Source organism: Protopterus annectens, chromosome 1.part1 (assembly GCF_019279795.1).
Source record: "Protopterus annectens isolate FY-2018-M chromosome 1.part1, PAN1.0, whole genome shotgun sequence".
Lineage (NCBI taxonomy): Eukaryota > Metazoa > Chordata > Ceratodontiformes > Protopteridae > Protopterus > Protopterus annectens.
The window spans coordinates 1,793,141,679-1,793,165,948 of record NC_056726.1 but is presented as its reverse complement, the minus strand read 5'-3'; the positions used below and the strand labels follow the sequence as shown (position 1 = coordinate 1,793,165,948).

Genomic DNA, 24,270 nt, shown 5'->3' with positions numbered 1-24,270 from the left:
GGAAGCTAGTTTAGATATGGCAGACTGGGTGAACGAGAAGAGACTGTGCCTAATGGACAGGTGCAAGGAGCCAAGAACTTGCAAACAAAACAAAAATAGTTATCTATACAAAAGAACATCTGCAGATTATTTTTTTTTTTTTTTTAGTTTTTTTGCCTCTCTGCATTATTCAACAGCTCTCTACACAGTGCCCCATCACCAGTTCTATCAGCCCCCTCCTAATTCCCTGGACTAACTCCAATAGGACTAGGGCCAGTGGAGATCCTAAAGGTGTCCTGGGAGCTTGGCAAACAACATCGGGGTGGGGGTGGGAGGTGTCCTACTCTGTTATTCCTCCCTCCCACATGGTTACCTTGGTTGCAGCTGAGGGGCAGGTGTGGGATGTGCAGCATTTTGTTCTGCTTCCACAGTGGCTCAGCCATGTCTCTACCCTATCTCACCCTGTGGACCACGCCCCAGTAACAAAGTCCCCAGCCTGCACCAGGGAACATCGCAGGAGAAACCCACAGAAACGTCCGTCCCTCCAATTCCTGCCTCTCAAGCGGTCACCTCTAATGCTAATCAAACCAAGGTCTTCTCTGCTGAAGTCATAACTTTATCACTCTATGCTACTTGTACAACACATCTGCTGATATATGCATCTGAAAGTACCAGTACCAGCAGCACTACTAGTAAAACAAATGCAGTACAAAAAACATTAGTCTGCTACTTGTTCTGCGTCAAAACTTTGTATTTACTCAAGTACAAAATATATGACTGAAGAACATGGAATGAAACCTGATGACAAAATGCAGCATACAAGACATTACTCTGCTACTTGTTCTGCGTCAAAACTTGGTATTTATTCAAGTACAAAAAATATGACTGAAGAACACGGAATTAAACTGGATGACAAAATGGTAAAAGCACTATGCGACAAAGGATTTTCCTGCGTTAAAACAATGTGAAACACTGTCAGCAGTGACAAGAAATGAATAAGCCTATACGTGGATGTCGTGTGACCTAACGAAGGATACTTGGAACCCTGCTTGAGGCCAGTGTGGGACTACATGTGAAAACCTCTGCTGGGTATAAAATAAGCTAAGTGGGAAGGAACTACACTGCTTTCAGCTATGGTTAAAAGTGTAAAACTGCACATTAATCCCCTCCATTCTTAATATTTAGGCTAAATGTGCTTTGGTACATGCAGTAGGGTTAACAGTATCAATGTGTTGTTATAAACGAGTATCCTGCATTACATATGTCACATAACAAGGGTGCTATTCATCCACTAAGCTGTTCCCACCATCTTACTACAAAGGCACATCAGTATGCTGAAGGCACAAGCATTCTGAAACACAGTTTTGCACTTCAGAAAGTGAACTGGCATCAATCCCCCCCTTTTCCCAATTTATTCATGGGCTCGGGAGTGTCATCAACAGTGACCTTCAGCTAGACCCATTTTTCTCACTGCCAGGTGGCTAATCCTCCCTAAATTTGTAAAAAGGGTATGAGTAAGGGGGGAGAGGATAGGAGAACACGTACTACTCAATCAAAACAGTACTTGGAACCAGGAAGCACAAAAGCACTTACCTTGCAAATTTGTGTTGACTTAAGACAAGAACATTTCCACGGATTTCAGCTACAATTTTACTTTTGTCTTCAGGACGCCCATGCTCTAATACATGCTGGATAACATAGTTCCCATACTGATCCTACAATTAATAAGACAGAGTAAGAAAGTACAACACACTTTTAAAGCAAACTTGAAACAAACTGCGTTAAATACTAACCAAGTCTCATCAAGTTTCTGTGTAAATTATCTATTTTCAGTAAATAAATACCAAATACCCTTACCATTCTACTAATCAGCAGCAGAAAACCACCTAAGAATAAAACCTGATCAAATGAAAATTTGCTGGTAGTGGTGGTTAGGGGAGTGAGTGAGTGAGTTAATGCTTGAACAAACGTTTAGGGTGCTTCTCTGTCAATGATTTAACTGAAATGACTGATGTTTTAACATGTACAAGCTAAGCTCCTCCACAAAAAAAGCAATGCACTAAACTCTGCCGGCATAAAAACATAAGGCCCTGACTATGCTAGGGGTTCCTGTTGCCGCTGGCAGGAGAGGAAAGGTGTAACAAGGCTTAGCATGCTCTCTCTTTTTTTTTTTTTTCCGGGGGGGGGGGGGGGGGTTCAGAGCAGAATCTCTGTGAGCTCACACTGGGATGCTGTCTACAAGAGGGAAAAGGGCTTCTGATTATGTCATGGAGAGGCATGAATCTACATTGTGTTGGTTCATTGTACACCTGATCATTTGGACACTGCAGGCCAGGTGCAAAAAGGATGGAAGAACTTCACATATAAAAGTCTGATTCTCACTGCAAAGATGACTGCCTCTGCACCTGTCTTGACTCTCTCGCTTCCTAGCAAACGAATGGGCTCATGGGAAAGCCAGGAGTGAAGAAAGTAGATTGTCAGTTGTAGGTTTGAGACAAAATAGGGCAGTGTAACACTAGTCACAGTTGGAGAGACTCAAATTATATTCCAATCACGATGAAGATAAGTTACAATGTCATCTGTTCTCATAACACTGACCTAATTTCATGTTCTTCAAGAGATATGATGACAGATAACATGAACCATTTGTAATCTCAAACAATTTTCAAACAGAACTACAGTCCCATCAGTCTGACGAGCCTGATCTGCAAGGCCATGGAACGTATTATCATGGAACTTATAAACAAAGATATTGGCAACCTTCAAACACTGGACCCCACCCAGTTTGGGTTTGTGAAGGGCCGATCTTGCCTCCTGAACCTGACTGACTTCTTCAAATCAGTCTCCAGAGCCATGGACGAGGGTAAGGTGGTTCACACAGCCTACATGGACCTCGTCAAGGCTTTCGACACTATCCCCCACTCTGGAATCATAGGTAAACTTACTAAGCTGGGCGTTAATCCCTACGTCACTCAATGGGTTGCAAACTGGCTTACTGACAGAACACACACTGTAAAAGTAGCTGACTCCAAATCCAGCTCCAGACAAATGTCAAATGGTGTACTGCAGGGTTCTGCCCTGGGACCACTCTTGTTTGGCATCTACTTCTCTGAAGTACAGGCCAACACTAAGGGACTCTGGCTTACAAAGTTTGCAGATGACTGCAAGCTGGGAACCATTATTGAATCCCCAAATGATGTGGATATACTAGAAAAGGGCCTTACCGAAACAGATGCCTGATGCCAGAGCTATGGGCTCAAGTTAAATGCCAAAAAATGTAAACCATGTACCTGTGAACTGCCACATAGGTGGCAGTACACTAAACACCAAAAGTGTGAAGAGAGACCTAGGGACACAGGTGGACAGTGGTCGCAACTTTGACAGCCACAACAGTTAGAAAATCCTTCTACATGGCACACCTCATCACTAAGGGCTTTTCATCCAGAAAAAAGGAGGTCATTGTCCCTCGGTACTCATCCCTCATTAGACCCATTATAGAATAAAATGCCCCATTTGGTATGTACCTCACAAGACATCATCTGCAGCAACTACAAAGGCTGCAAAAATAGCTCACAAAAAGAATTACAGGCCTAAAGCACATGCCTTATGCTGACCGTCTAAAGAAACTCCAGCTATAACTCTGTCGCATATCGCCTACTCAGAAGCGATCAATGTCCAACACACAAGGCCATGTCATACCCAGAGTTGTTGGACATGCTACATGTAAAGAAATCCCAAACCCTCCGAGCCACAAGCTCCAGGGATCTTAACCTTGTCATCACAATGAACAGAACATGCTGGAGGGATAGGTTCCTGACCCAGGGACTCCCCATAGTCTGGAATAGGCTGCCCATACATGTCAGGCAGAGCGCCTCAATGGCCCTCTTCAAGAAGAACCCTGACGATTGGATGGGAGATAGGAAATTCACCCCGGGGATCACATCAGTAGCCCTGCTAGACAGGGGTCCAGGAAAGTAAATATTTGTGGAAGCAATAGCCAGGGAATCATTACGGCTAGGATTGTATAAGCCCTAGGGCCGATAGCCTAGTACCTACCTATGAACCTATCATCCTCTGAGGAATCCTCTTCCATAGAAGGGTCATCAGAGATTGCGCTCCCTTGGGGGTAGAGGCTGTAGGGGCCTGAGTAAGGTTCGTGCCCTAACGTAAGGCCAGGTAAGCATTGAGCAAGCCTTGGGTAAAGATCTGCCAATCCAGGGGCTGTTCAATGCTCGGAGAAGACAAGAGGTTGGGAAATATGCTTAGTCTTCTGTTTTCTCTTCCTATGAGAATCTGGTGGAGACTGTTGAGAAAAACGGTGGAGAGTAGGAGGGCCTGACGCCAGCCTTCACTCCATGACATCCGATTCTACATCTTCATGAACTATAATCTGAGAAACTCCATGCAGGTACTCTGAAATAACGAGCCTGGGTTCCCCCCTTGGTGGCCGACTCGGATGCCTGACTTCGGGCAAGAAAATAGTTTCCTCTAGGTCTTCTGCCGAAGGAAGCTCTGAAGACTGACTCGGACTCCAGGCCTTCAGTGGCCTCGAGAGGCATGGCTGGAGTGGAGGGGGCAGCAGTCGGTTCAGGCCTGCTTCTTTTCGGCCTTCTTGTCTGGGGGCTCTTCCAAGGGTACAGATGTTGGATCCATATGCGCGGTTGGACGTTTAAGCTTTTGGTTCTCAAGGTACAAATTCAAAGCTGTGAAATGGCTTCTGAGGGTTTTGGGGACAAAGGCCTGACAAATACTACATGTGGTATGGTCATGTTCTCGGCTTAGACAGAATAGGCAGAGCTCATGCAAGTCCTTATGTGGAATTTGCCTTCCACACCTACACTTTCCCTTCCTACCTGACATGAAACCCAAAGCAGTAGCAAGAAAAGATTAGAAAACCCCTATGGGGTTACTTATCTGGAGTTGGATGTAGAAAAACGCTTCCACAGATAAAGCGACGACCGGAGCTGGTAGTCACACAGTTGGCAGGAAAGTTCTGAAGTGGATGTGTGCTGATGTCCGCTTTATACCCGATGTCCATTTAGAACAGACATGAGAGAAGAGGCGCAAGAGGTCACGCGCACCCTAGCAGTAGCATTTAACTTTTGTATAACGGCTGGATGTTCGAGTGTTCACAGGAGCAAATTCCCTGATGTCATGAATACATCAGGATATGAATAGAAGGACATTTTCTCTTGTTTTCTGTTTCATACAAGTCCTTCTCTGCTTAGCTAAATAAGATTTTCTGGTACAGGGTTTTCCAGCCTCTAAGAATTGCAAGTATGTCCTCTAAAAATGATTGCCTGGACCCAATCAAAAGTCAATAATCCAAGCTGTCAGACTGAGTGCCCTCAAGTTGGGGTATATGACAGGCCCTTTGTTCTGGGAAAGGAGGTCCATTGTCTGAGGTAGTGTTCTGCTTCACCCTTTGTTGAGGTCTAAAAGAAGGTAGAAAGTACAGCTGTCTAAGAACTTTCCATAAGAGAGAGGTGGGTTCACTTAATTTCGAAATACCAAAATCCCGAGGTTCAGAATATTGAATTCAGAACCTTGAGATCTTGGAATCTCGAAATTAAGAACCCCCCCCCCCCCCCAAAAAGCAGTCAACACATCACAAAACATGTTTTTCCAGGGGTCAAACCCCCCCGTGCCCCCCCACACCCCCCGCTACTTAAATATACCAACTTCGAGATCTCACTACAGCAAGGAAAAGGGAAATCTCCCGTTCCGTGCTGTATGCTGATCTCCGTTCAGGATTTTGAAGTTTTAAAACCTCGATCATATGATCCTCGAGTATGAATTTTTAAGTTTTAAGCTTCAACATTCTGTAGGGGACCCGAGAGTAGCAGCCCTGAAAATTAGGACTAACAGGAGGCTGCAGACGTTTAAAAAGTTTTTTTTAGGAATGAATTTTCCTGCTGACCTTGCCCATTCGGAGCCTCTAAAAGAGTACTAAAGTAATCATATGTTGATGGCTGCTTGTCTTCTCTCAATAAAGCATAGAGACAGTTTATAAGTTGAAATCCAGATCCTTTATTATTGATGATGGATGAGAACTTTTTTGTACAGTAACAAACCAGTGAGATGCTGACTTGCATACAGTTAGGACTGGCCTGAATCTGTTTCACATCAGATGGGGGTGTCCTTCTTCCATCTAATTAGCAAGGGAGATGACTGGCCTAAGCCTGTCTCGTATTAGATTAGGTACCCAAGCAGCCATCAACATAGGATTACTTTACGACCCATTTGGTATTTTCATGTTTGTCTCTTTTCTCCTCTTAGCAATGAGGAAGTGAAGGATAAGCAGAACCCACACCCTCAAGTGGTCTGTTGAATTTGAACTTGCCAGAACAGTAGATGTCCTTCTGATCACTGTTGTAGTACTGCAAAACTGATGGGCTATCTTGCCAAGGTAACCCGAAGTCCAGTTGGCATAATGAAGCCAAAACATTGTATATACTTGCATGTCTGGCGTATGATCTCAGTTCACGGCATAGGGATACATAAGTTGATGTAGGAGTATAAAATCTTAACACTATCTAGATTCAGGTGACCCTGGAAAAGCCTGAATAAATAAAGCAATCATCAAGATCAGCTAAGAGGACGGGAGGGGCACTGCTCCCCTTCAGTCCACAAGGCACATAGAGGTCTTAACAAACAGAAGGGGGGGGGGGGAGGGATGCAATACTACAACAGCGATCAGTAGGACATATGAAAGTTATGTACTTACTATAAAGATAGATCCAAGATGCCGAATTGTCACCTGGTTCAACACATGGGATGTTGGATCCATCCACGGCATCGTTTCTGAAGCTTTTCTACTTCAGGGCTCTGACTCCTCCCCTACGCATAATTCCCACCACTCCACCTTAGTACCTCAGACCAAGTTTGTCCCCCCTAAAAGGGAAATCTATAGCAAAATACCACACTCTAGACTAAATAATAAATGACATGTAAAAACTGAACTGGAGGACAGTCTGTTAGGACTGCTCACAGATAGGATGAAGTGAGGCACATCCGGTCACCAGAAGTCAATATGTGTCAATTCTGAAGGGGGCAGCAGGCAGGGAGGTTGAACCACAGAAAGATCAGACCACAAAGATCTAGTGTTAGGTTAATTACATAACTTTCGTATCCAATGTTGTTTGTTTTCATCCAATTCAACACATGGGACAGATTCACAAGGTGGTTTACCAGGGTGGCATCAAGGAAGGATGTTCCTGCAAATGGGGGAACCAAAAGGATAAGTGAGGCGTTGATTGTTCATAGAGTTTATAATAAGACACAAAGGTATGAACTGATGACTACATTGGGAACCCTACTCGAAAAGGCTGTTGAAGTGACTACTGCCCTTGTGGAATGAACAACTGTAAAAGAGTAACCCTTAGTGACTGCTTTGTCTAGCTTTGGTCTTGAAAAGTCAATAAATAACTGATCGGACTTTCTAAACTGTTTTGTTCTATGAAAATAGAACATAAGCTGATGATAAACATACATCATGTATAAAATGTATTCATCCTTATTTGAAAATTTGGGGAAAACTGTAGGTAAATTGGATGACTTAAAATTTGCCTTGGATGCCACCTTAGGAAAAAAAGATGCATTAGTCCTCAAGGAAACTCTGTCTTTATGAAATATCAGATAGGGAGGTGTATAGAAAATGGCCTGTAACTGAAATCTGTCTGGTTGAAGTAAGATCCACTAGAAAAAGAAGTTATGTCTTACCATAACGTTCCATCTGTATTGTTGATCCTCATTCAGTCATTACGTATGGGTATTGGTTCCGACCTCGGAACCGAGCCGGCCATCTTCCAAGCTCGCGTCAGCTACAAATTCTCGAGCTAAAACTCTTACCCAGAATTCCCCTCTCCCTGTTACCTCAGACTGAGTTTGCAAGTCAAAAGAAGGTAGCAGCTACCTCTGGTCAAATGATCTAATAGAACCGGATGGTGAGATCCACTAGAAGCCACAGGAGGGGGAAGGAGGGAGGGTCATAATGACTGAACAAGGATCAACAATACAGACGGAACGTTATGGTAAGACATAACTTCTTTATCTGATATTGTTAACCCTTGTTCATTCCTTACGTATGGGACAGAGTCCCCAGCTACCTTTATTCCTGGGAGGCTCTCATGGAAGGACATTCCTGAGCACCGCAGAACCAAAAGATGCTCTTCCCCTGGAGGCCAAATCCAATTTGTAATGATTGATGAAGGTATGAGGGATAGCCCAAGTTGCAGCTGCACAAATGTCATGTAAAGAAGCTCCGGCATGGAAGGCAGCAGAAGTTGCGACCGACCTTGTAGAATGAGCCTTTATGGTAGTAGGTAATGGAATATTACGTTGTCTACAAATGAAGGTCACACAGTCTTTCAACCATTAGCCAATGTGACCTTAGCAACAGCACATCCTAATCTAGGTCCAGAACAGGCCAAAAATAACTGGTCTGATTTACAAGAGGCCTTAATCCTGTTCAAGTAGAAGCAAATTTGCCTGTGAATATCTAGGGTATGTAGGCAATACTCTCATTTGTTTGAATAGTTGGGGAAGAAAACTGGCAATTCAATGGTTTGATTAATGGGCATTTCAAAGATCACTTTTGGCAGAAAGGAAGGATTAGTTCTCAATGACTCTCGATGAAAAATCAAATATGGACTCTATGCATAAGGCTTGAAGCTCAGAAATACGTCTGGCAGAAGTAATGGCGATCAAAAACAAGGTTTTCCATGACAAGTATTTGAGGTAGCATGAAGAAGCTGGTTCGAAAGATGGCATTGTCAAAGCTTGTAGAACTAATGATAGGTCCCATGGTTGAGTAGGTTCTCTAAAAGGGGGGGGGTTTTAGATGATTCACACCTTTTATGAAAGTCTTGCATAATTTGCGTGACATAAGAGAGGAGTCTTGGACACCATCATGGAAATTAGATATTGCAGCCAAATGAACTCTAATGGTAGAGGCTGATACACCGGATTGAAAAAGAGTGGACAGATACTCCAGTACTATCGACACTGGTACTGAAAAAGGATCTACCTGTTTTTCTTTCAGCCAAAAAGTAAATCTTTTCCACTTGCTTAGATAAGTAATTCTGGTGGAAGACTTTTGAGATGCAATAAGAATGTCACGTACTGGCAAAGAAAGATCATTCTGCCTGGCAATCAAGGGAATTGGAGGAGCCAAGCTGTGAGCTTCAGGCTGTCCAAGTTGGGGTGAATCAGATTCTGTGGATGGGAGATCAACCCCGGGGTTGGATAGAGAATCCATGGTTGATCTAGCAGGTGAGGCCAAAGGAAGGGGAACCAAATCTGATTAGGCCAATATGGTGCTATGAGGATCATTTTGCTCTTCAACTGGCAGACTATATTCAGAAACTGGGGAATGAGGGGGAGAGGTGGAAATGCATAAAGTAGACCCAAGGGCCAATCGTGGACTAGAGCATCCCTGGGTGACTGTCCCGGAGGGGGAATCAGAGTGAAATAGTTGCTGCATTTGTAGCTGGTCGGGGACGCAAAGAGGTCGCAGCAAGGAAGACCCCCAGCGGTTGAAAATCTCTGCCACTATCACGGGATTCAGGGACCACTCGTGAGGTTGTAGAATACACTTGCTGAGTCTGTCTGCTATCACGTTGGAACTCCCAGGAATGTGAGTTGCTAGAAGAAAATGGTTGGTAGCCATCGCCCATTGCCATATCCTCATGGCCTCTCGACAGAGAGGGTAAGAATTGGTTCCGCCCTGTTTGTTGATGTACCAGACCACCACCATGTTGTCTGGTTGTATCTCAATAGTCCCAGATGGCAGCAGGGGATGGAATGCTTGCAACGCCAGAAGCACCACCCTCAGCTCTAGAACATTTATATGCAGACGGGCCTCCATTTCAGACCAAGTACCTTGGACTGTCTGTCCCTGATATAGCCCCCCCCCCCCAATCAGGGAGGCGTCTGTGGTCACTGTAGCCTTGGGTTGTTGGGGGGAGAAAGGGCAAGACCATTGTGACAGGTTGTGGGTCATCCACCAATTTAAATCCTGTTTACACTTGTGAGTTACCCAAATCTTGGCTGAAAGAGGGTACTGAAAGGGATACCATTGGGTGAGCAGTAGCCATTGTAGAAGCCTCATGTGAAACCTGGCCAGGGGAACAATGGTGATGGAGGCTGCCATGGAACCCAACAACTGTAGAACAGAGTGAGCTGTGGATTTCTCCCTTGAAAGGATTGGGATCAGTTGTTGCTTTATCCTTAGAATTCTGTGCTCTGGAATGGATGTTCTGCAATCCTTTGTATTCAAGATGACCCCCTATGAATTCTGTGGGCTGAGATGGGGTGAGATTGGATTTTTGCCAATTTATTATTATGCCTAGCCTTTCTGCAGAAAGGAGAGAGTATGCCAGGGATTCTTCCAATAGATGTCTGGTAGGGGCGGAGATAAACCAGTCGTCTAGGTATGGAAACACCTGTAATCCTTGTAGTCACAAGTGAGCTGTGACGACTGCCATACACTTTGTGAACACTCTGGGGCCTATAGAGAGTCCGAAGGGCAGTACTCTGAACTGGTAATGACTGGCTCCCGCATGGAAGCAAAGGAATCTTCTTGATGGCCTGTCCACTTTTATGTGGTAGTACACACCTTGAAGATCTATCAAGCACATCCAATCATCTTTTTCCAAAAGCATAAGGATAGACTGTAGTGACCATCCGGAATTTTTGTACTTTTACAAACTTGTTCAATACACTGAGATCCACAACTGGTCTCCAGTCCCCGGTTTTCTTTGGCACCAAAAATAGTCTTGAGTAGAATCCGGATCCTATCTTGTCTGGAGGGACTATTTGGATGACTCTTTTTCTTAGCAGCTTTGATATCTCTAATGCTGCTTCTTCCCTTTGACTGGGTGGAACGTCAGGTAAGTTTGTTAGGGGAGCGGGAGAAAGATTGAAGGGAATATGATAATCTCTGGTTATTATCCTTTGTACCCAAGAATCGGTGGTGATGGTTAGCCATGCAGAAGGGTACAAAGAGAAACAACCCCCAACCACTTCCAGAGGAAAGCAGTTGGGCCGCTCTTCAGGAGCACTGGTAGGATTGGCCAGAGAAAGTGTCCCTGGAACCCTGGTTACGTGGACCCCCTCTGTCCCGAAAAGGGCGTCTTCCCTGTGAGTTTCCCCCTCTGCCTCTAGGGGAGAACTCGGCCTGTGTGTCACGGAAAGGACCCTGAGACTTTTTGTACCATATCTTCCCACTCTTCTGGTTTCTGGAGAAAGCCCGTTGAGGGGAAGAATAATGGACATCCACGGCAGAAAGGGTCTTACTGTCCTGTTCACATCCGGCCAGTGTGCTTTTAACCTTGAGTCCAAACAATGAAGAGGCTTCGATGGGAGTGTTGAGAAAGGAAGCCTTGAAAGGTTCTGTGAAATTACACAAGCGCATCCAGGCATGTTGTCTCAGAACAATGCCTGAACTCGCCACTCTAGCTGCTCCTTCTGATGCGTGAGATATCAGGCGCATGGAGGAGTTAGATATTGATTCAATGGTGGCTAGCTGAGAGGCCACTTTGTCACGGACCTCATCAGACACAGCACCAGCCAAAGTTTCAGACAGCCCAGAAATTAAATCTCTTTAAAGCCTGGTAAAGTGTGCCATATAGCTCATGGACCTGATTGCAAAGGTCACTGATGCAAAAGTACGCTTTCCTATTCTGTCCAGAGCCCGGGACTCTTTGTTGGGCGGATGGACAGTCTGACTTTCTTCTTCCGCTAGGTCGTTTTAAGTTGCGGCTGCCACCACCAAAGCATCTACAGGAAGATCTTTGGACCAATGGGGGTCAGTAGCAGGAGGGGACAAAAATTTATCTGGCCACCGGGGAATAGCCTCAACTGTGTCAGGAGCCTTCCACGCATGCTGCACGACGAGCCGGACCAGTTCGTCGGCAGGTGGAGTAACCCAGGAGGCAGGTGGCTGGGCGTGAAAAGTCTGCAGGAACACAGACTCTTCAGAGGTCGGGTTTGAGGGTTGCCAGTCACCTCTCTAAGAATTTCAAGAATATCATCAAAGGATACCTCGGAGGGTGAGCGAGGGGACCCTTCCAGATCATCAAAGTCTGTGTCTTCAGTAAGGGACTCCTATGTGGAGTCCATATGCTTCCTCTTGCACAAGCTTTTTTGATGAATTTCCTCAGAGGAAGAAGCTGGGGAAGACAGCGCAAAAGGGGTTTCCTGTGGGAGTATATCCTGAGGCCCTTGCACCCGGTGTCCACCAGGAGTGACTTATGTACATAGCGGTCCAGAGGAGGGCGGGGAGTGTTACGGCACAGGATCACCAGTCGACGCCAGAGCCTTCTCCATTAGCTGGAAGGCCCGTCCACCTGAAGAAGGGTGAGTGTCCAGGACAGGGGTCACCCCTCTCCTAAATGGCTCAGCCTGCCGACTAGGGAGTCCCTGGATGGCTGTGAAACACCAAATTACGTACATCACAGCTGAAATCCTAGGTCGTAGCAAAACTCTCCTGCCACGAAGGCAACTGCGGCTCCTTAGTGAGTTCCATAAAGGGAACCGTAGAGGGGAAGACTGTGCTATATCAAGGGGCTTCAAAGGCAATGAAGGAGGAGAATAAGTAGGGGGTCTTTGGCAAAGGGTGATCACCTCCCGAGGAAGGATAGGTCCTGGGGGGGGCGGGATACCTCTGGTCAAAAGCACTTGATCGACAAGATGCAACACGTGTTCAGAGAGGCTTCTAGTGGATTTCATGGACACGGCTGAAGAGGAGACAGGTCTATCCAAAGATGGAGCAAGCTTGGTGCCCACCTTGCAGTTCTGCACTGAAAACAATGGGGCGGTAAAGGATTGAACTACAGGTGTCTGCACCGAGGAAATCATCAGTGCCGAAGTCATGGTCTGCACCAACGATAAGGTCGGTACTGAAGTGGTTGTCGGCACTAAGGTTGGAACCGAAAATATTGGTGCAGATAACAGAAACGTCGGTGCCGGGTACGTTGTTGGAGCCTAAAAGGCAATGGGTATCAAAAAATCCATCAACGTCGTAACAGTCTGCACTGACTGGACAGTCGGTGCCGGTAAAGAAGTCTGAACAGAGGGAGCCCCTCAGTACCGATATGCTAGTCGGCGCGGATGGCCTCGGTGCCAAAAGTCTAGGTACTGAAAGCGCCGGAGCCGAAGAAGTCAAATCTGAAGTGGAAAACTTAGTTTTCTTGGGTCACGGTTCGTAGGAGACCCCAGCAGGGGACGAAGGAAGAGAATTGGCCTTTATATGTTCATCACTCTTTCTCTTATGGGATCTTGGAGGGGTTGAAGCCTCCGACCCAGAAATAGCTTCTGAAAAAGGAGATTTAAATAGTCCCTTCAATACAATTTATTTTTCCTCTCAATCAATGTCCTGTTAGAGAAAGTCTTACAAATCCCGCAGGGAGGGTCAACTGTTAAATGAGGCACACCCAAGCAATAGACACACAGGGAATGTGCATCTGAAGTAGGTAATTTATGGCCACAATCTGAACATCTTTTAAATCCTGAACTACCTTTTTTATCTGCCATGTTAGAAAGAAATAAGGAAAAAACAGAAAAAATACCAGCAATGGTACAAGAATTACCCGAAGGTAAGAAGGAAAGGGGGGTTACCTACGATGGTAAAAAAGAAATTACCTCGAGGTAAAGAGGAGGAAAGGAATTGAAAGGATTCAAGAAAGGATAGTCGCAAAATGCGATAAGGTAAGAGAAAACTATCTAATAACTTTTCTGTGAGAAAAGGTTGTTTTAGAATTTAGTATGATGTAAAAAGTTGTACTTAGCTCAAGAGAAGTAGCTTGACACGACCGAATGGCGATGCGGCAAATGAAATCTGAGGTAACAGGGAGAGAGGAATTCTGGGTAAGAGTTTTAGCTCGAGAGTTTGTAGCTGCCACGAGCTTGGAAGATGGCCGGCTCAGTTCCGAGGTCGAAACCTATACCCATATGTAAGGAATGAACAAGGATTAACAATATCAGATAGATTATTTTCCAGACATAACTTCGGATCAGTTGATGCTGCTGGTTCAAAAGATGACTGAGCCAATGCTTGCAGGATAGTAATGTCCCAGGGAGGTACTGGATCTCTGACTGGTGGTAGTAGGAGAAATGTTCCTCTCAAAAATGCTTTATACAGACTTTTGAACAGCAAGAGAAAGTATCATTCTGACCTATGTGAAAATATGAAATTGCAGCCATATGCAGTTTGAAAAGTTCAGCGAAGATAAGACTGTTTTTGTGGATTGTTTGAGAGGTTGGTATTAACTGAATTGATGTTTGGAGCCCGGCATCTCTGGATAAAGTCAAAACTGGAGGAAATAAGTGGTTAACATCATAGATTTCTGGTCTGGAAGAAGCAATCCACACAGGTAAGCCAACAGGTTTGGAAAATGATCTAACATCCATTGGGGATGCACCAGTAGAGGCCATAGGAAGGGAAACCATGTTTGCTAAGGCCAAAAAGAAGCACTTAGGATCACTTTGACCTAGCAATTTCTTGTTTTCTGGATAAATTTGTTCATTAGGGACAACAGCAGAAAGGCATAAGGTGACCTGAGGGTCAATTATGAACTAAAGCATCCCTGGGGTGACAGTCCCTTTGGAGGGATCAAGGCAATGCAACTGCTGCACTTATTCAGGTAGAATACAGAGAGGTTGCAGCAAGATTGCCCCAGTGACAGAAAATCAAGCATGTCACTACTGAACTGAGGGACCACTTGGAGGCATTACAATCAATCTGCTCATAATTTGCCTGCTAGTACACTGGATGCCCCTGGTATGTGTGCTGCTATCAGAAAGCAGTGTTAAAACATTGCCACTTGACACACTCTCATAGCCTCTAAACAAAGAGGATAGGAATGGGTTCCTCCCTATTTGCTGATATACCCTACTACCTCGCACTCTAGGGAAGAACATTCTAGAACTGCAACAGTAGGAAGATTGCTGTCATCTCCAAGATACTGATGTGAAGGTTTGCTTCTAAGGTTGATCAGGAACCTTGAATTGTCCTCCTCCTGAAATGCACCCACCAGCCTAGGAGGGAGGCATCCGTAGTTAGTATAGCTAGAGGTGGATCCATGTGAAATAGGTTCATAGGTTCATACTAGGCTATCTGCCCGAGGGCATTTACAAGCCTAGCCCATAGTTTTGTGGCTTACGCCACCCCTTTAGTATGGGGAACTATACCCATTATTTTGCTGTGCCTCTGTTGAGCAGTGACACTGAGGTAATCCCTGGGGTATATCTGCGATCTCCCATCCATTGGTCAAGATTTCTCTTGAACAAGGCCAGCGAGGTGCTCTGCCTCACATATACCGGGATTTTATTCCACAGCATAGGGAGTCTTTGGGTGATGAATCTATCCCTCCAGCGTCCTATTAATAGCCGTGTCGAGGTTTAAGTCTCCGCCCTTGTGGCTCTGACGGATCTAGATTTTTGAGGTGAAGCATATTCATCAAATCTGGGTTTGACATGGCCTTGTATGTTAGGCAAAGGTCACCTCTGAGCAAGCGGTGGCGACTGAATAGAGCTGGAGTTCTTTCAGTCGGGCAGCATAGGACAGATGTTTGAGACCCTTTATCCTTTTGGTGAGGAACTTTTGTGGCCTCTCCAGCTGCTGCAAGTGTCGGGTCAGATACATTCCGAATGGGGCATTGTACTCAATCATTGGTCTGATGAGTGATGAGTATAGGGAGACTATGACCTCCCTTGATCTAGATGAGAATCCTTCATGATAAGGTGGGCAATGTAGAAGGTCTTCCTAACTACTTTAGCTACATGGGTGTCGAATGACAGACTACTATCAACCTGGGTCCCCAGGTCCCTGATAACTTCTTCTATGCTCAGTGGATTGCCACCTATTTGGTAGCTAGGGGTAACCTTGTTTTTCCCGAAGGGTATGACTATGCATTTTTTGGCATTTAACTTTAGGCCATGGCTCTGGCACCAGTTATCCGTTTCTGTGAGACCCTTCTGAAGGATATCTGTGTCAGATGTGTTTTCTACTATGGCCCAGTTTGCAGTCATCTGCAAACTTTGTCAGCCATAACCCTCCTGTGTTTGCTTGTACTTGGAAAAGTAGATGCCAAACAAGAGTGGGCCCAGGACTGAGCCCTGTGGTACACCACTTGTGACAGGCTTTGAGTCTGACATGGCGCCAGCAACTCTGACCCTGTGGGTTCTGTCACTCAGCCAGTTTGCAACCCATCTTGTGATGTATGGGTTAACATTTAAGCTGATGAGTTTTTCAATGATACCCGAGTGGGGTATTGTATCAAGGCCTTCGCCAGATCGAGGTAGGCTGTATGGACTGCCTTTCCCTCATCAATGGCTTTGGTGACTGTTTTGAAAAAGTCAACCAAGTTTAGAAGGCATGATCTGCCTTTGACAAAGCCAAACTGGGATGGATCCAAAGTCTGCAAATTCCCTATGTCTTTATTTATGAGGTCCATTATGATCCTCTCCATGGCTTTGCAGATAAGGCTTGTCAAGCTAATGGGCGGTAATTTCCAGGGTCGGTGGAGGCACCGCCTTTGTGAAGTGGGACCACAGTTGCAGTGCGCCACTCCTGGAGTGCGTATCCAGAGGTAAGACTATGATTAAACAGCTGTCCTAGCTGTGGGTTTAATTCCTCGTTGAGTTCGTGGAGCACACAGCCGGGACACCATCAGGTCCCATGGATGATGTGTTTTTGCTTTGGAGAGAGCAGTTCTCACTTGGGCGTTGGAGATGTTTGGGGGCTGCAATCGCTTGGTATAGATATCTCTCCTTTTGGGGAGGGGAGAAGTTTGCACTGAACCTGTCAGCCAGTATGTTGGCAATGTCTGTAGGATCAGTAATCTTCACATCATTTTGAACTAGTTCTGAGCATATCTGGGAGGTTCCTCCCAGGTTTCTAACATAGCTAAAGAAGGCCTTATGATTGTCTTTTGAGTCTTTAGCTATTTTTCTCTCAAAATTTGCTTTGGATGATTTTATGAGAGCTCTTAGTTTTTTACTTATAGTGATCAAGGGTGTCTTACCTTTTAAGGATTTTGCTCTATCTTGTAGTAGCTTCCTCCTTTTGTTGTAGAGTTTGTTTATGGCTGGGGTCCACCAGACTGGACGCTTGCCTTTGGTACAAAGAGTCTTTGTTTTGCTTGGGATTGCCTTATCCATGCAGTCCTGCAGGTGCTGGTAGAAGGCATTTGTAAGTGATTCAGCGGCTTGAGTACTGTTTTCCGCTGGCTCGGGGGCCTTAAAGGAGGCCACACTAGTCTTTAGAAGTGTGAAGTTGGCTTTCGAGAAGTTCTTTACTGTGGTCTTTTTATTTCAGGTGGGGGTGGGATGAGGACCTCCAGCAAGATTAGTTTGTGATCTGATCTCACCAGTGAGGGGTATACTTCGGTGTTGAACATTGTGCTACCATGTTCGTGATGATGAGATCAAGTATGTTTTCTCCTCTTGTGGGGATGGTGACTAGTTGTTCCATGGCATTTGAGTTTATGAATTCCAGGAACTTTTGGGCTAGGGTGTTTGGGCTTGAGTAGTGTTCCCAGTCTATATTAGGGTAATTGAAGTCACCTAGTATGATGGTGTTTGGTGATATATTTATCCCTCTAGTGTTTTCAGGAAGGCCATGTGAGGTTCCTGAGTTTGTGAGGGTGGCCTGTAACATGCTACAATTTGCAGAGCAGTCTTGCCTATGGTTAATTGCACCTGGATGGTCTCCGATGCATCGTGCGTTGCCACCAGTCTTGAGGTGTGGGTGTCTTTGATGAATATGGATACCCCCCCCTCCTTTCTTGGTATTGTCCGGCTTTTGGGGCCGGAACGCATGATAAGAGGTAAAACCTGATAGTGCTGGGGTGCTCTCAGGAGCCTTGAACCAGGTTTCTGTCACTGCACAGACATCGATGTTCTCCATACTGAGAAGGGCCTCGAGTGCGTGCATTTTGAGATTTAGACTTCTGGCATTGAGCAGCATTACCCTTAGTGTGTTTCCTGTTTTGTGTTATAGGGTGGTAGGTTTAGAATTTGAGCCTTGCCTAAAAAAGGCACTATGGGGGTGGCAAGAGCCTTTGCCAATATCCGGAATCCCAGGGGTGACAGGTGCAAGCCGTCCTTTGCGAAGCAGCGTGGCTTGTCCAGCATGTCATACCAGGCAGACAGACATTGGATCCCCTTTGAATGACACCAGAGTTTAAGCCAATTGTTAAAGCTGATCATCTTATCTCTGTATTGTGGCATCATTCTTGGTGAAGGTAGGATACTGCTCAAGGTCAGGGTCATACCTGCCTGGGCTACATAATCAGAGAGCTCCTCAATGTCTCTTTTCATGTAGTCCAAGGAGGTACGTCTCAGGTCGTTTACACCAGCGTGGACAATGACTGAGTCGTATTTGTACCTGCTGTTGAGAGACCTGAGTGCTTGCGTTATGTGGCGGATTCTAGCACCGACAGGCAGCTTACTGTGACCTTCTCCTTACTCAGTCTGGTGAGCGGGACGTCAGTGTGTCTGACTATGGAGTCACCAATGACTAGTGTGTCTGGCATTGTGTTTGGCCTTAAGGGCTGTGACTGTTTGACACTCTGACTGTGAGGTCTATGTGTTGCAGGTGTTGTGTTCTGAGGTGGTGGTTGTTTGGGTGTCTGCTTTGGTGGCCTCTGCTGTTTTGGTAGATTTTTGATCAGAGCCGAGTATGTCTTTGTGTGTTTATGTGTATGATTTGAGGTTGTGATGGTACTATGTGAGACTGGGTCTATAGTGTGTGTGGTAACCTTCTCCTCCTGACTGGTCTTGCCAGTCCTATGTTGAGAGAGCTCAGCCTCCAGTTTGGCCGTATAGTTGCATCTCTCGCATGTATTTGTGTTTTGTGGGAGGAGGAGAGGGTTGTCTGTGTACATGAGGCAATTGTAACATTGCCTCAATATTCCCAGGTTCACCAGCTGAGCAGGAGAGGACACTAGCAACTGATCCCTCGACATGCTAGAAGGACTAGACAAAAACTTTAAAAGAGATTCCGGGGATGTGGGTGACCGAGAAATGGGGTTTTGCCTTTTGGGGTGCTATCTATAAGAGTGCCGTATCAAGGTAATAAGTACTGTAGGAGCAAGTGCTAGGTTTAACAGATAGAGAAAAGTCTACTTGGAGTCAAGTAGAGATGATCTTTTAGGTATTAGAGAAAGTGCTAGTAACAGGGATGCTTAAAGGTAAGATTGAAAAGAATGCACTCTGCAGTGTGCACTAGAGAAGTTAGATATGAAAGTAGGTAACTTGAGTTTTACCTGTTTAAAAAGTTAAGGTTTAGTGGAGAGTTACTATTTTTAAAACAGCAAGATGGACTGAAAGGGGTGGTTACTTTTGTATTTTGGTACTATGAAATACTGTAGGATGGCCAATAAATTTAAATAATTGAAGGGTGGGATTTCAAAAGTGATGGTTTTGTGATTACTCACATAAGCCAGTGAAAGTAGAGAGAAATGAGATATATGGTCAGATTAACATAAGAGGCGGGCAACTAGAAAGACAGTGGTATTTAACAAGACAACTTAAATGGGTGGGAGGGAGGGAAAAATTCTGCTTGACTCAGAACAGAGAGAGCTGTGGTCTCTTTTGAAGTTTTAATATGCTGTTTAAAACAGAATGCAAGCAAAACACAAGATAAAGAAAACAAACTACAGTATTCAAAATATAGAAAGGCAATACAGAAACTTTATTCATCAGGAGAAGTGTTCTCTACAGACCTGAGTACTGTGAATCTCTGCATGCAGTAGATAGATGTTTTGAGACCACTGCACTGGCAGGGTCCACTAGAATACTATGATGTGGAATCAGGCTACTCGTACCATGAAAATCATGGAGGCTATCAGGCCAAAAGCAGTAGAATCAGTCTTGCTGGAGAAGAAGGGTGGTGAAGTACCTGCGTTGCTGTGAAAAGTAAAGAGAGTACTCTAGAGTAGGAAAGACTGACTAACATCTGATAAACTATCTGCTGTGTTGGAATCAGATGGCTCTTGGCCAGATTGACAGTAATGCCTAAATTTTGCATTAAGTGGAGATGACGATCCAGGTGACAAAGCAGTAGATCCTTGGAGGTAGCTGTTAGGAGCCAATCGCTGAGGTATGGGAAAATTTGGATCAGGAAGCGTAGATGCACTGCAACCACTGCCATTATATCTTGGTAAACACCCTGGAGGCTGTGATGAAACTGAAAGGCACTGCTCTGAATAGGCAATGATCGGTCCCCAGCCAGAAATGGAGAAATCTCCTGGAATGCTTCTAATCTTTACATTACAGTATGCGTCCTGAATATCTATGGAGCACATTCAATAGTCTTTCCTCAGCAGAGGCAAAATGGACTGAATTTTGACCATCTGGAATTTTGCCTGATTTGTGTAACCACAACTTTACACTCCAAGAAAAGTTTTTTTTTTTTTTTTTTTTTTTTTTGTGGGGTGGAAAAACAGAGTCCTACTGCAGAGAGTTTTACTGTTTTGTTGGCTCTTGGTTTAAGTGTACTTTACCTTTGGTCGAAAAAGACTGGAACCATCAAAAGGGGCATTAACGAATGACATCTAGAAACCTTCCTCAACAAAGACTCATCCAGGCATGTCTTTGCAAAGTGCGCCTGCTGCAATAGGAGTATCATCAGCTATGTTGGAAAGCAGTCACATTGTTATGTTCAATGTAGACTGCAGGACAGAAAGCTGGGAGTCCATGGTCTTCTGAACATCCACAGGCAGAATACCCAAGACAGACTTGGAGAGTTCTTTGACAAAGTCTCTCAAGAATTGAGTAACGTGGGCCAAATAATTCAGCACTCTTGAGGTCAAATGTCTCTGAAGTGTATGTCCATTTCCCAAAACTGTCCACAGCCCTAGACTCCCAACTTTCCTCAGATGGTTCCTTTCTAGTTGCTGCTGTTACTGCCATGGCATCCACAGGTGGGCATTTGCTCCAGTGTTTATTACCTTTGGGAGTTGCCAAAATTATTTTTTTTTGGGACTGGTTACATCATGTCAGGGTCCTTTCATGCTCTCTGAATCATGAGTTAATAAGGGTCAACGGCTGGTACAACCCAGGAGGAGGATGGGCTGGAACCAAATGCTTCCAGGAACACAGATTTGTCTGGTGAAGGGTTGTCTGTACACCACCCCCCTCGCCGTTTCATCAATTCAAGGATCTCACCGAAGCTGATGTCTTCAGAAGAGGGACTTTAGGGAACCTTCACAATCATTCAAATCAATGTCTTCAGAGAAAGACTGTGGTGAGGAGTCTATGTGCTCTCCCTTGCACTTATGCTTTCTGTGAACTTGTACTGGTGGGTGATCAGGTCTAGAATCAGAATGGCAGCTAATGTAGCAAACTGCCTCAGAAGCCTGTGGAACAGATAGTCCCTATCTGACAGAGTGATGGGAAGAAGACAACTCCTGCAGTGGAACCATCGAAAGGGGCATTAATGAAGGACGTCTTGAAACCTTCTGCTAAAAGCTGCATCCAGGCTTGGGTGGAACAGAGTTGGATGGAAGCATTTTCTCCTTTGGTAACAGTAAGACCCTCTTGAAAGTCTCATAAGCCAAAGCTGCAATTTTTTCCATGGGTCGTCTCCTCCTGTCCAAAGAAGAAAAGCTAGCACCGATGGGCCTTGACCCCATGACTGATCTCAGATCCGAACTACTGAGTGCAGAGGCCCCGAGGGGGAAAGAGAAAAATCCCCACTCCAGGACCAACTCTTTGGCTTCGAGTTTCTTTCTGATCTGAAAGCATCAGAGTTGAAAGAGAAATGGATGGTGATGAAGTTGAAGTGTCTCAGACTGTTGGCTCCAACAAAGGTGTCCGGGTACAACTCAGATCCAAGGTAATCTGTTCTGAAGGGCAGGCTGGAGCCACAGAAAGAAGTGGGGGGTAGATGTACCAGTACTTGGCTCATTCAAAGGTGACTGCACTGAGAGAATCCCAAGCTGGATCTGTGTTCTAAGAAACTTCTGCATCATTTTGTAGACATCTTGTTCAATTAAGCTGCTGGACGAACAGACAGAGGAAGCCACCAGAGCTGGTCTAGTACTTCGATTCTTGCAATATCAGTCAGTGAAGCCTTAGGCTGAGAGATTCCTGACAAAAAGTTGACCAGGGAGAAGGTAGGACCCAATTTTCTTGGAATTTTTGGAATTGGATGGGGTCTGGAGACAAGTTTTAGTCTTCTCTAATTTGTCCTTATCTCTCTTTTCTGAATTACTTTATTTTCTTTCTTTTTTTTTTTTTTGTTTGTCTTGCTTTGCTGCAAGTGAAGCAGCAGCAGAAGAAGGGCCTGCACAACTGCTGGATCACCCTATCTGTGGACAAAGAAGGCCCTTGACTATTAGCTTATCTTTCCGGATCCGAAGTGCCACAGAACTAAAAGAAACACAGGACTGACAAATGGTACCTGGTTGGGCGTGCCCAAACAGTACACACACACAGTGTGGAGGTCTGAGGGGTACATGTTTGTGACCGCATTCAGCACACTTTTGAATCCTTTGCTATCTGACATCTTATTAAATCACTAGCAAAAAAGAGAAGTAGGAAAAAAAGGCACTCTACAAAACACTAACAGTAGAAACTTAGAATTTCTATCTTCTAACCTATGTTACTTAAAAATCTACAACTCGTACTAAACTATTCTAACCTAGTGTTCTACTGCTACTAAGCTACAAAAAAAAATCTTTACTACCCTAGCTACTTCAAATTCCTGAATATTTTAAAATAAATTACTGAATTATTAGAAAGACGAGTTTTTTGGTAAGAGAGAAGAAAGAGAATAACCCAAAGGATATAATTTCCTCATGAACAGCACTCGCAGAACATGTCCGATTCCCTCAGGTGGCAAACAACATCTGAATTACTAAGGTGGAGTGGAGGGAATTATGGTAAGGGGAGAAGTCAAAGCCCTGGAATTGAAAAGCTTCAGAAGTGGTGTCAAGGTCAGATCCAAATGGACCCGACGACCAATATGCTGAATCTGATGAAAATCGACAATATTGGATCTACTGTTATGATAAATCCTTTCACAACTTAATGTCCTTCCTTGGATCACTGCTGCAGTATTCTGATACTGATGGGTGATTCACAAACCTTAAAATTTGCATTGGGTGGGTGGACCAAGAGACATGGGAGCGGTCAATCAATCCTAGGAGGACAGCTCTGGCGAATGAAGTTCTTAATCATGGAAAAGCATCTACTCTGTAGATCAATTTGTGTGCACAACTTTAAAAAGCTTTATAGGGTCTTGCACAAGTGTATAAATATTGAGCATGTGCGAACTTGACTGCCATTTTGTAGTAAGCTGTTGAGATGTAAGCATGTATGTCCCTGTAGTCTGTCAGTTAATCAGTTCATTAATATTTTGTAATGCTGCAAAGCTGCTACCCATCCTGATGTGTTTCTATGTAATAAATCACATAAACAAACTATCCTACCTGTTTGTCATCAATACTAGAGAGGGGCGAGCGACATACTCTACAGTATCTTGTGAAGGTCTGCACAGAAGACCAGGTGGCTGCTTCCAGAACAGCTCTGGAGTCAATGCCTCTGAAGGTGGACCAGAGGAAGATACTGCTCTGGTCAAATGGGCTTTCACAGGTGAAGACAGGGTTTTGCCATGGAAGGAATAACAAAAAGGAAATTAATTTTTAGATCCAATTGGAGACCATCTGATCAGAGATATGGTTTCCCAACTTGCCTTTCTGGAAGGAAACAAAAAGCTGTCCCAGTGTCCTGATGTCAATTGTCTTATCAAGTCAGAATCTGTTGTCTGTGCAAATCCGGGGAATGGAGAGAAGCCTCTCACCCCTGTTCTGCAGATTTTAAAGAAGGTAGGTAAATGTACAGCCTGGCTGAGTGACAATTCACTTACCACTTTCGGCCTGAAAGGAGGACTAACACTTAACAAAACCCTGTCCTTATGGAAAATAAGGAAGGGAGAGATGGCTACAAAGGATTAAAGTTTGGAAACTCTTCCTGCAGAAGTAAGGGCAAACACAGTAAAACAGTTTTCCAAAAGTTTTAGGGAGGTGGAAGCTGCTGGTTCAAAAGGTGGGAAGTTATTTTTTTTTCCAAAATAAAGCTGAGATCCTGGGGAAAAGAACAGCTCTCCTAGATGGATTCAAGTGAAGGACACCTTTTAGTAACTGTATGACTTCAACTCTGGGGAGCAAGTGGGGGTGGTGGGATTCAGTGGTGTGCAGTCAGAGATAGCAGACATGTGTGCCTTGACAGGGAATAAACTAGATCAGTCTTGAGTAACTCAAATAAATCGGTGAAAAAATT

General features: G+C 44.7%; 1 protein-coding gene across 6 annotated transcripts in view; it reads right to left on the bottom strand.

The window, feature by feature from the left end:
- PUM1 (pumilio RNA binding family member 1) overlaps positions 1-24,270 on the bottom strand; it is a 3,075,948-nt gene that overhangs the window by 297,043 nt on the left and 2,754,635 nt on the right. For all 6 annotated transcript variants that reach the window (XM_044084662.1, XM_044084694.1, XM_044084669.1 and 3 more), the window contains exon 16: positions 1,573-1,694. In XM_044084662.1, coding sequence (XP_043940597.1) covers positions 1,573-1,694 — 122 coding nt within the window. The remainder of the gene's footprint in view (positions 1-1,572; positions 1,695-24,270) is intronic.